This window comes from Macaca thibetana, chromosome 2 (assembly GCF_024542745.1).
Source record: "Macaca thibetana thibetana isolate TM-01 chromosome 2, ASM2454274v1, whole genome shotgun sequence".
In the NCBI taxonomy this organism is placed as follows: Eukaryota; Metazoa; Chordata; class Mammalia; order Primates; family Cercopithecidae; genus Macaca; species Macaca thibetana.
In genome coordinates, this window is record NC_065579.1 from 103,838,782 (window position 1) to 103,850,768 (window position 11,987).

At 50.5% G+C, this 11,987-nt stretch overlaps 1 protein-coding gene across 9 annotated transcripts in view; it reads left to right on the forward strand.

Annotated features, from left to right (window-relative positions):
- The window catches only part of DAG1 (dystroglycan 1), a 73,996-nt gene extending 62,209 nt beyond the window's left edge, over positions 1 to 11,787 (forward strand). For all 9 annotated transcript variants that reach the window (XM_050780765.1, XM_050780761.1, XM_050780768.1 and 6 more), the window contains exon 3: positions 6,979 to 11,787. In XM_050780765.1, the coding sequence (XP_050636722.1) occupies positions 6,979 to 9,381 (2,403 nt within the window). In that variant the 3' untranslated portion in view covers positions 9,382 to 11,787. The remainder of the gene's footprint in view (positions 1 to 6,978) is intronic.
- The last annotated feature ends 200 nt before the right edge of the window (positions 11,788 to 11,987 follow it).

Consider the following 11,987-nt stretch of genomic DNA (forward strand, 5'->3'; position numbering starts at 1 on the left):
CTGGGATTTGCAGTGAAAGATGGACCTTCTCATGGAGTGGGAGAATGAGGATTGTTATCCCCATTGTTACGGGGATGAGTCCTGGCTTGTCTTTGGACCGCATCTGTGAGAAGGAACTTTCATATCCTGTTTCACCCTTAGGCCTTGAGAAGAAGAGAAGTGATCTAGAGCCTGTAAGTTTTGAAAGCTGAGGAGGTATCCAGAGTTCCTGTGGACTGAGGGGCTCCTGCTTTGTTAGGGTAGAGCAGGTGCTTTATCCCCAAGCACCTCCAAGATGAGCTAAGCCCTGAGCTGAGTCCTTTTGGGAGGGTGGGGCTCCTAGTGGAATCCTCTGGGGACTGTGGACACTGCCAAACCTTCAGGCATATTCAGACTTTCCAGGTAGGGGCTTTCCCCAAATGGCCTTGAAAATGCAGAGGTGCCAGTGTGCCTGTGACTTGGCTAGGTTCCTTGTGGAAATTAAGTTTGATTTGCTTCCTGTAGCCCTTCTATTAAAATGAATCATGACTGGGCATGGTGGCTCACACCTGTAATCCCAACGCTTTGGCAGGCCGAGGCAGGAGGATCACTGACGCCCAGGAGTTCAAGACCAATCTGGACAACATAGCAAGACCCCATCTCTACAAAAAAGTTTTTAAATATTGGCCAGGCCTGGTGGCACACACCTGGCTCAAGTAGTCCCAGCTATTCAAGAGGCTGAAGTGGGATGATCACTTCAGCCCAGGAGTTTGAGATTGCAGTGAGCTGTGATTGCACCACTGCACTCCAGTCTGGTGACAGTGAGTAAGACCCTGGCTCAAAAAATGTATATTTAAGGGCTGGGCATGGTGGCCCACACCTGTAGTCCTGGGATTTTGGGACACTGAGGCAGGAGGATTGCTTGAGCCTAGAAGTTTAAAGCTAGTCTGGCCAATATAATGAGACCCTGTCTCTACAAAAAATAAAAAAAATAAAATAACCCAGGCATGTGCCTATGTCCCAGCTACTTGGGAGGCTGAGGTGGGAGGACTGCTTGAGCCTGGGAGGTTGAGGCTGCAATGTACCATGATCACACTACTGAACTCCAGCCTAGGCAACAGAGTGAGACCCTTATATATATATATATGTATATAAAGAATCATTGCCACTGGAAGTGCTGCTTGGGCCTGATGTCACCAGTACCAAGACTGCTGGAGATGCAGGGGTTTTAGAACATTCAGGTTAATACTTTTTCTTCCTGAGTAGTACCCATGACCGTGGAGTGCCTGCCTGCTTCTGGGCTGTAGATCTAGACACCTGTCCTGCAGCCAGATAACGGCTGGGACTTCAGGACTCTGGGGAGCCAAAATTGCAGAGGGAAAAGCAGGTGACTAGGTTGGAAAGGCTTGGCTCTTGTATTAGTCTATTCTCGTGGTGCTATAAAGAAATACCTGAGATTGCTAATTTATAGAGAAAAGAGGTTTAAAATTGGCCCATGGTTCTGCAGGCTTTACAGGGAACATAGTGGCTTCTGCTTCTGGGGATGCCTCAGGAAGCTTCCAATCATAGCAGAAAGCAAAGGGAGAGCTGGCACTTCACATAGCCGGCCAGAACAGGAGGAAGGCTGGAGGAGGTGCTACACACTTTTTTTTTTTTTTTTTTTTTTTTTTTGAGATGGAGTTTCGCTCTTTTGCCCAGGCTGGAGTGAAGTGGCGCGATCTCGGCTCACTGCAACCTCCGCTCTCTGGGTTCAAGCAACTCTCTTGCCTCAGCCTCTCGAGTAGCTGGGATTATAGGTGCCTGCCATCATGCCTGGCTAATTTTCGTATTTTTAATAGAGACAGGGTTTCGCCATGTTGACCAGGCTGGTCTTGAACTCCTGAACTCATTGATACACCCACTTCAGCTTCCCAAAGTACTAGCATTACAGGCATGAGCCTTTGCTCCCAGCCTACACTCTTTTAAACAACCAGATCTTGTGAGAACTCTATCATGAGAACAGCACTAGGGGGATGGTGCTAAACGATCCATGAGAAATCGCCCCCAAGATCCAGTCACCTCCCCCCAGGCCCCACCTCCAACACTGGGGGTAACAATTTGACATGAGATTTGGGCGGTATGTGAACCATATCAGCTCTGTTTTTCTGACATGACTTGCTCCAAAGACATGGGTAAACTTTACATGGCTGCAAAAGCCATGGGTAGACAATAGTGAAATAATTTGGTCATGTGCAGTGGCTCATAACTGTAATCCCAGCACTTTGGGAGGCCGAGGCAGCCGGATCACTGGAGGCCAGGAGTTTGAGACCAGCCTGGGCAACATGGCGAAATCCCATCTCTAAAAAAAGAAAAAGAAAAAAAAATTAGCCGGGCATGGTGTCACTCACCTGTGGTCCCAGCTATTCAGGAGGCTGAAATTGGAGAATCATTTGAACCCAGGAAGCAGAGGTTACAGTGAACTGAGATCGTGCCACTGCACTCGAGCCCAGGTGACAGAGTGAGACTCTGTCTCAATAAATAAATAAATAAAATAGTGAAATAATTTGTTCTCAGTAGTCAAAGTAAAACTCATTTCTCATCTCCTATCTCCCAATTTGAAATTGAGCATTATAACTTGCTTTGGTGAAACCTGATGTTTCCTTTAGTGTTTGTTGTTTGTTACATGATATTAACATTTTTTAAAGTTACTTGGCATAGTTAAAATAAGTGTATGACTTCCAAGGATGGCTTCGCTGTGGGAGCCTTCCTATAGAATGGCCTAAGTTTGTTCTGTAGGAACTGCCTGATAGCAGAACTTTGGCTGTTGGGGTCAGCAGAATAGGAAGTGAGCCAGGCTGGGAAGCCCTTCTCTGTTTTCTCTGTTAAAAAGTGCACTTGTGGCCGGGCGCGGTGGCTCACGCCTGTAATCCCAGCACTTTGGGAGGCCGAGGTGGGCAGATCACGAGGTCAGGAGATTGATACCATCCTGGCTAACACGGTGAAACCCTGTCTTTACCAAAAATACAAAAAATTAGCCAGGTGTGGTGATGGGCACCTGTAGTCCCAGCTACTTGGGAGGCTGAGGCAGGAGAATGGCATGATCCTGGGAGGCGGAGCCTGCAGTGAGCCCAGATCGCACCACTGCACTCCAGCCTGGGTGACAGAGCGAGACTCTGTCTAAAACAAAACAAAACAAAACAAAAGTGCCCTGTGTAGTTGAAGACAGACTTGCAGAGGCACCAGGCTGCTGACTTATCAACACTGATGGAGCACCTAGCCACTCAGGAATGTCCCGTGGTTCTAGAGCTGCCTTTTTTTTTTTTTTTGAGACGGAGTCTCACTCTGTCGCCCAGGCTGGAGTGCAGTGGCCGGATCTCAGCTCACTGCAAGCTCCGCCTCCCGGGTTTACGCCATTCTCCTGCCTCAGCCTCCCGAGTAGCTGGGACTACAGGTGCCCACCACCTCGCCCGGCTAGTTTTTTGTATTTTTTAGTAGAGATGGGGTTTCACTGGGTTAGCCAGGATGGTCTCGATCTGCTGACCTCGTGATCCGCCCGTCTCGGCCTCCCAAAGTGCTGGGATTACAGGCTTGAGCCACCGCGCCCGGCCTTCTGGAGCTTCTTCTAGTCCCTCTCAACCTTGTTCAGTCTCCTCTGCAGGTGGCTTCTCCTTGGTTGACTTTACCCAGACCTCTATTCCAGGCCTTCCCTGTCACCTTTCTTCATCCTCCCTCTGCCATGTGAGCTCCTGTCCTACTGGTGGCCACTGGGATGGAGTAGAGTTAGGAAATAACCCTCAGGTGACCAAAAACCGGGGTCCACACCCTAATTCACCTACTCTCCACCTCTCAGGACCCTACTCCTGTCACACTCCTGTAAAGTCTCATGGGCCTTACTTATTTGCTTCATGGGTGGTTTTTTTGTTTGTTTTGCAAAACAAGAGCATTCAACCTTTATTTTATGTGTTTACATATGGATGTGGCAGTTTTCTTATTTAACATAAATGAAAATGTAAAGCTTAGGTTTTTCAGCCAAAACATTTGAAATAAGTGTGATTTTTTTTTTTTTTTTTTTTTTTTTTTTGAGACAGAGTCACACTCTGTCATCCAAGCTGGAGTGCAGTGGTGTGGTGTCTGCTCACTGCAGCCTCCGCCTCCCAGGTTCAAGCAATTCTTGTGCATCAGCCTCCCGACTAGCTGGGACTACAGGTGTGCACCACCATGCCTGACTAATTTTTGTGTTTTTAGTAGAGATGGGATTTTGCCATGTTGGCCAGGCTGGTCTCAAACTCCTGACTTCAAGTGATCCACCTGCCTCAACCTCCCAAAGTGCTGGGATTACAGGCGTGAGCCACCATGCCCAGCCAATAAGTGTGATTTTTATAGTTAAAAAAGATTTTAGAAGAAAAATATATTTAGTGTTTTTCATGAGTTTGAAGATACCCATGTTTACAGATATTTTAACATTTCTGATGTTTGATGGTGAGTGACAGGGTGGGAGATTCTTAATTAGATGATGGCACATCTTATAGTTGATGGAATGTGGTATCACAAAAGAAACACAATTTGCTGACCCTTAATGAGTGGCTCAGAGAGCAATTAGGAAATGATAACCCCGATAATAATAATTCCTTTTTTTTTTTTTTTTGAGATGGAGTCTCACTCTGTCACCCAGGATGGAGTGCAGTGGCATGATCTCAGTTCACTGCAACCTCCGCATCCCAGGTTCAAGCAATTCTTCTGCCTCAGCCTCCTGAGTAGCTGGGACTACAGGCACACGCCACCACACCCGACTAATTTTTGTATTTTTAGTAGAGACAGGCTGGTCTTGAACTCCTGACCTCATGTTGGCCAGGCTGGTCTTGAACTCCTGACCTCAGGTGATCTGCCCACCTTGGCCTCCCAAAGTGCTGGGATTACAGGGGTGAGCCACCATGTCTGGCTCAATAATAACAACTCCTAACAATGTCAGTCATCTCATGGTTTAAAAAAATTTTTTATTGAAATAAATACAGATGGGGTCTTGCTGTGTTGGCCAGGGTGGTCTCTAATGCCTCCTGGCCTCAAGCAATCCTTCTGAGCCTTGACCTCCCAAAGTACTGGGATTATAGGTATGAGCTACCATGCCCAGCTTTCCAATACGTTTTTGCTGGGTGTAGGTAATCTGTTTAAATTAGTTTAAAGGGGGGAAATTATCTAGTTTCTGATAAGGCTGCTGCTGCCTGACACCTGGGGACAAGCCTGGGGTTTCCTTTCCAAATCACTCAAGTACCTTGTCTTTTGGCAGGAGGAAGCTCAGGGAACCAGAGCCACTGGGGAACCCAGCAGTCATGGCTTTAGCTTTCTTGCCACAGGGACGGATCCTCATGTGGGATGAGGATCCCAATGGGCCTCCCTACCAGCCCCCACCGCCCTTCACAGCACCCATGGAGGGCAAGGGCTCCCGTCCCAAGAACACGACCCCACACCTGTCACCTCCTCCCTCTGTCCCTCCTTAACCCGCAAGCGCCTGAGTGGAGGCAGGGTAGGGCAGGAGCCTGAAGACAACATGGTGTTGTCTGTGGAGACCGGTGGCCTGCAGACCATCGCCCACCGGGAGCCGACACCTGACCTAGCACACACTGACACGGGCCTGGACAAGCCCGCCCTCTCTGGTCCTCCCAAACCCCAAAGCAGCTGGAGAGACTTTGGGGACTTTTTTATTTTTATTTTTTGCCTAACAGCTTTTGATTTGTTCATAGAGAATAATTATTCGCTTCGTTTTTGATGGCTGGCTCTGAAAGCACCATGTGGAGTGGAAGTGGAGGGAGCAAGGAACCATGAATGAACTCTATTGACAAGCAGTGGCTATGAAGGGCAGTCCTTGGCTAAGGCTGACAGTGAGATGTACTGTGTGTTGGCCACTTTGTCTCTGGACTTGTTATAGGACAATGGAGATGAGAGTGCCTTCAGGCCAACCAGAGAATGGGGGGTGTCACCTTTCTTGCACTGGGGCAGGAGTAGGTGTTTTCCAAAAGTGAGAGGAGCCACACATGGGGCCAGGGCAAGAGCCAAGTCATATTTTCCTCTTGTCAGCTGATGGTGGAGGTTTCTATGGTGGCATTTCCGTGGGTGCTCTGAGTATGACCAGTTATATCTCTGTGGAAAGGGACTTCCACACTGAAAGAAGTCTGGGAGATGCTGTTGAGTTGGAATAAGGTGATGAGCTCCTTAGGCCTGCTTCTGTGCTTGGTCTCTCCAAGGGCAGAAGAGGGCTCTGTATATTTCCTGTACTTGATTGACTATAGAGCCTCTCTCTTTTAGAGAGACCAGAGCTCCTTGGGATTCCTTTAATAAGCACTATTCTAGAATAGTTGATTCTAGTCCCTGCTCCCTGGGCACCACAGTTTGTTTTAAGATTTGAGAAGCAGGGTAAATGAAAACATTAGATACAACTAACTTTCTTTGCTACACAAATGTGCCCCACTACACTTGAATGTAACGTGATGATGTAAAGTGAGTCCTTCAGGGCATTGAACCCTCCCTTGTACCCAGACCTGTATGCATCTCCACTTTGGGGCAGGAGGCATCCTCCAGGCCAGGCATGTGACCTGAGCAAAGATGTGGTGTCTGCAGAGGGTCAGGGAGAAGTCTGAGGCAAGGGTGGAAAGGATTGCTGAGGGCTGGGATGTGATTTGATTCTGCAGGTAGAATGGGCAAGTAGGTGGCAGGGTGTGTCACTGTTATAAAATCCACAACAGTCGTGAGCTCCATGGCATCAGTTCTCAGGAATGAGACATGTGCTTGAGTGCCAGCACTGCTGTCTCCCCACTGTGTGACCTTGGGTGAGATATTTGCCTCCCAAGCTAGCCCATCTCATAGCCCTAGTCTTGTGACAGATAAAGAAACTCAGTTGTGTCTCTCTAGGGGAGAGGAATTAGCTTCCCCAGCAGGCATTCTGAATTACACCCTAAGCTTGTCATACAATTCAGGTTAACTGTTGCGATCATATTCAGGTTATGCAGTGACAATAGTACTTTTAATTTATGCTTGTGTCTCTTCTAGGTATCAGCAGCAGGGAAGGAGGCTTTGCCATCTTGGCTGCACTGGGACCCACAGAGCCACACCCTGGAGGGCCTCCCCCTTGACACTGATAAGGGTGTGCATTACATTTCGGTGAGCGCTGCACGGCTGGGGGCCAACGGGAGTCACATCCCCCAGACCTCCAGTGTGTTCTCCATTGAGGTCTACCCTGAAGACCACAGTGAGCTGCAGTCAGTGAGGACAGCCTTCCCAGACCCTGGTGAGGTGGTATCATCTGCCTGTGCTGTGGATGAACCCGTGACTGTTTTGACGGTGATTTTGGATGCCGACCTCACCAAGATGACCCCAAAGCAAAGGATTGACCTCCTGCACAGGATGCGGAGCTTCTCAGAAGTAGAGCTTCACAATATGAAATTGGTGCCGGTGGTGAATAACAGACTATTTGACATGTCGGCCTTCATGGCTGGCCCGGGAAATGCAAAAAAGGTGGTGGAGAATGGGGCCCTTCTCTCCTGGAAGCTGGGCTGCTCCCTGAACCAGAACAGTGTGCCTGACATTCGTGGTGTGGAGGCTCCTGCCAGGGAGGGTGCTATGTCTGCTCAGCTTGGCTACCCTGTGGTGGGTTGGCACATCGCCAATAAGAAGCCCCCTCTTCCCAAACGCATCCGGAGGCAGATCCATGCCACACCCACACCTGTCACTGCCATTGGGCCCCCAACCACGGCTATCCAGGAGCCCCCATCCAGGATCGTGCCAACACCCACATCTCCAGCCATTGCTCCTCCAACAGAGACCATGGCTCCTCCAGTCAGGGATCCTGTTCCTGGGAAACCCACGGTCACCATCCGGACTCGAGGCGCCATTATTCAGACCCCAACCCTAGGCCCCATCCAGCCTACTCGGGTGTCAGAAGCTGGCACCACAGTTCCTGGCCAGATTCGCCCAACGATGACCATTCCTGGCTATGTGGAGCCTACTGCAGTTGCTACCCCTCCCACAACCACCACCAAGAAGCCACGAGTATCCACACCAAAACCAGCAACACCTTCAACTGACTCCTCCACCACCACAACTCGCAGGCCAACCAAGAAACCACGGACACCCCGGCCAGTGCCCCGGGTCACCACCAAAGTTCCTATCACCAGATTGGAAACTGCCTCACCGCCTACTCGTATTCGCACCACCACCAGTGGAGTGCCCCGTGGCGGAGAACCCAACCAGCGCCCAGAGCTCAAGAACCATATTGACAGGGTAGATGCCTGGGTTGGCACCTACTTTGAGGTGAAGATCCCGTCAGACACTTTCTACGACCATGAGGACACCACCACTGACAAGCTGAAACTGACCCTGAAACTGCGGGAGCAGCAGCTGGTGGGCGAGAAGTCCTGGGTACAGTTCAACAGCAACAGCCAGCTCATGTATGGCCTTCCCGACAGCAGCCACGTGGGCAAACACGAGTATTTCATGCATGCCACAGACAAGGGGGGCCTGTCGGCTGTGGATGCCTTCGAGATCCATGTCCATAGGCGCCCCCAAGGGGATAGGGCTCCTGTAAGGTTCAAGGCCAAGTTTGTGGGTGACCCGGCACTGGTGTTGAATGACATCCACAAGAAGATTGCCTTGGTAAAGAAACTGGCCTTCGCCTTTGGAGACCGAAACTGTAGCACCGTCACCCTGCAGAATATCACCCGGGGCTCCATCGTGGTGGAATGGACCAACAACACACTGCCCTTGGAGCCCTGCCCCAAGGAGCAGATCGCTGGGCTGAGCCGCCGGATCGCTGAGGATGATGGAAAACCTCGGCCTGCCTTCTCCAACGCCCTAGAGCCTGACTTTAAGGCCACGAGCATCGCTGTGATGGGCTCTGGCAGTTGTCGGCACCTACAGTTTATTCCTGTGGCACCACCCAGGAGAGTGCCCTCAGAGGCGCCGCCCACAGAGGTGCCTGACAGGGACCCTGAGAAGAGCAGTGAGGATGATGTCTACCTGCACACAGTCATTCCGGCCGTGGTGGTCGCAGCCATCCTGCTCATTGCTGGCATCATTGCCATGATCTGCTACCGCAAGAAGCGGAAGGGCAAGCTTACCCTTGAGGACCAGGCCACCTTCATCAAGAAGGGGGTGCCTATCATCTTTGCGGACGAACTGGACGACTCCAAGCCCCCACCCTCCTCCAGCATGCCACTCATTCTGCAGGAGGAGAAGGCTCCCCTACCCCCTCCCGAGTACCCCAACCAGAGTGTGCCCGAGACCACTCCTCTGAACCAGGACACCGTGGGAGAGTACACGCCCCTGCGGGATGAGGATCCCAATGCGCCTCCCTACCAGCCCCCACCGCCCTTCACAGCACCCATGGAGGGCAAGGGCTCCCGTCCCAAGAACATGACCCCATACCGGTCACCTCCTCCCTATGTCCCTCCTTAACCCGCAAGCGCCTGGGTGGAGGCAGGGTAGGGCAGGGGCCTGGAGACAACATGGTGTTGTCTGTGGAGACCGGTGGCCTGCAGACCATCACCCACCGGAAGCCGACACCTGACCTAGCACACACTGACACGGGCCTGGACAAGCCCGCCCTCTCTGGTCCTCCCAAACCCCAAAGCAGCTGGAGAGACTTTGGGGACTTTTTTATTTTTATTTTTTGCCTAACAGCTTTTGGTTTGTTCATAGAGAATTCTTCGCTTCGTTTTTGATGGCTGGCTCTGAAAGCACCATGTGGAGTGGAGGTGGAGGGAGCGAGGAACCATGAATGAACTCGCAGGCAGTGCCGGGTGGCCCCCTGGCTCTCTGCGTTTTGCCTTTAACACTAACTGTACTGTTTTTTCTATTCACGTGTGTCTAGCTGCAGGATGTAACATGGAAAACAGTAACTAAAGATTAAATTCAAAGGACTTTCAGAAGTTAAGGTTAAGTTTTTACATTTAATCTGCTGTTTACCTAAACTTGTATGTATAATTTTTGGGTGGGTATGGGGAATTGCTTTGCTAAAAATAAGCTCCCAGGGTGTTTCAAACTTAGAGAAGACCAAGGGACAGTATTTTTTATCAAAGGAATCCTATTTTTTCACACTACGTCAACTTGGTTGCTCTGATACTCCAGAGCCTGATTGGGGGCCTCCCGGCCCTGGCTCATGCCAGGTCCTTGGTGCTGGGTTTGCTCTCCCACTGTTGCCAGGGGCTGGAAGCTGGAGGGGTCTCTTGGGCCATGGACATCCCCACTTCCAGCCCACGTACACTAGTGGCCCACCACCAAGGGGTCTTCATTTCCATGAAAAAGGGACTCCAAGAGGCAGCAGTGGCTGTGGCCCCCAACTTTGGTGCTCCAGGATGGGCCAGCTGCTTGTGGGGTCACCCGGGAGGTCGAAGGTCTCGACCACATCAACCTATTTTGTTTTACCCTTCTGTGCGTGCGTTGTTGGTTTTTTTTTCCTCCTAAAAGGAATACCACGGTTTTTTGAAACACTCAGTGGGGGACATTTTGGTGAAGATGCAATATTTTTATGTCATGTGATGCTCTTTCCTCACTTGACCTTGGCCGCTTTGTCCTAACAGTCCACAACCCTACCTGGACCCACCCCATCCCTTTTCTCTGGCACTCCAGTCCCAGGCCTTGGGCCTGAACTACTGGAAAAGGTCTGGTGGCTGGGGAGGAGTGCCAGCAATAGTTCATAATAAAAAATCTGTGAGCTCTCAAAGCTAATTTTTTACTAAAGTTTTTATACAGCCTCAAATTGTTTTATTAAAAAGATTAAAAATGGTGATGCTTACAGCAGTTTGTACGAGCTCTTAGTGTTGATTCCATGGAACTGACGGCTTTGCTTATTTTGATTTTTTCCCCCTACTTTTCCTAATGTTTAAATTCTGGAATTACACTGGGGTTCTTTTGCCTTTTTTAGCAGAACATCCGTCCGTCCATCTGCATCTCTGTCCCATGACTCAGGGGCGCCCACTCTGCTTTGATTCTCCTGTGGAAGAAACCATTTTGAGCATGACTTTTCTTGATGTCTGAGAGTTATTTTGGGTACCTTTTAGGGAGGAATGCCTTTTGCAATAATGTATCCCTTCCCTGATTGAGGGTGGGTGGGTGGACCCAGGCTCCCTTTGCACACGGAGCAGCTACTTCTAAGCCATATCGACTGTTCTGCAGAGGATTGGTGTGTGCTGCCTCAGGAGGGGAGGGCTGAGAGGAGGGGAGGGGTCTCCGTCCTACTGTTCTCCAGAGGGCATTTCCCCTTGCGCCTTCTCCCACAGGGCCCAGCCCCTCTCCCCTGCCCCAGTCCCCAGGGGTACTCTGGATTGAGCAGTGCTCCTGTGGGGGAGCCTGTAAATGCAGGCTCAGTGGACCACTGGTGACTGGGCTCGTGCCTCCAAGTCAGAGTTTCCTTGGTGCCCCCAGAGACAGGAGCACAAGTGGGATCTGACCTGGTGAGATTATTTCTGATGACCTCATCAAAAAATAAACAATTCCCAATGTTCCAGGTGAGGGCTTTGAAAGGCCTTCCAAACAGCTCCGTTGCCCCTAGCAACTCCACCATTGGGCACTGCCATGCAAGAGACGTGGCTGGCCCAGAATGGCCAGTTGCCATAGCAACTGGAGGCGATGGGGCAGTGAACAGAATAACAACAGCAACAATGCCTTTGCAGGCAGCCTGCTCCCCTGAGTGCTGGGCTGCTGATGGCCGCTGGACTCTGTGAGATGGAGAGCCAATCTCACATTCAAGTGTTCACCAACCACTGATGTGTTTTTATTTCCTTCTATATGATTTTAAGATGTGTTTTCTGCATTCTGTAAAGAAACATATCAAACTAAATAAAAGCAGTGTCTTTATTACAACGCTGTTGCCTCTGGGCATCTGTTTCCCTGGCATCTGGAGAGGTTCCTGGACATGAGGGGTTGGGGGCTCATGTGACAGGGGGAAGAGGAGACTCAGCCAGGTCCACTTGGGGTTGGCCCAGTGGCCTCCACGTAAGCCTTACCATTTCTGTGCTGGGAGGGCTGGGTGTGCACTCCAGAAACTCTGCCGACATGTAATG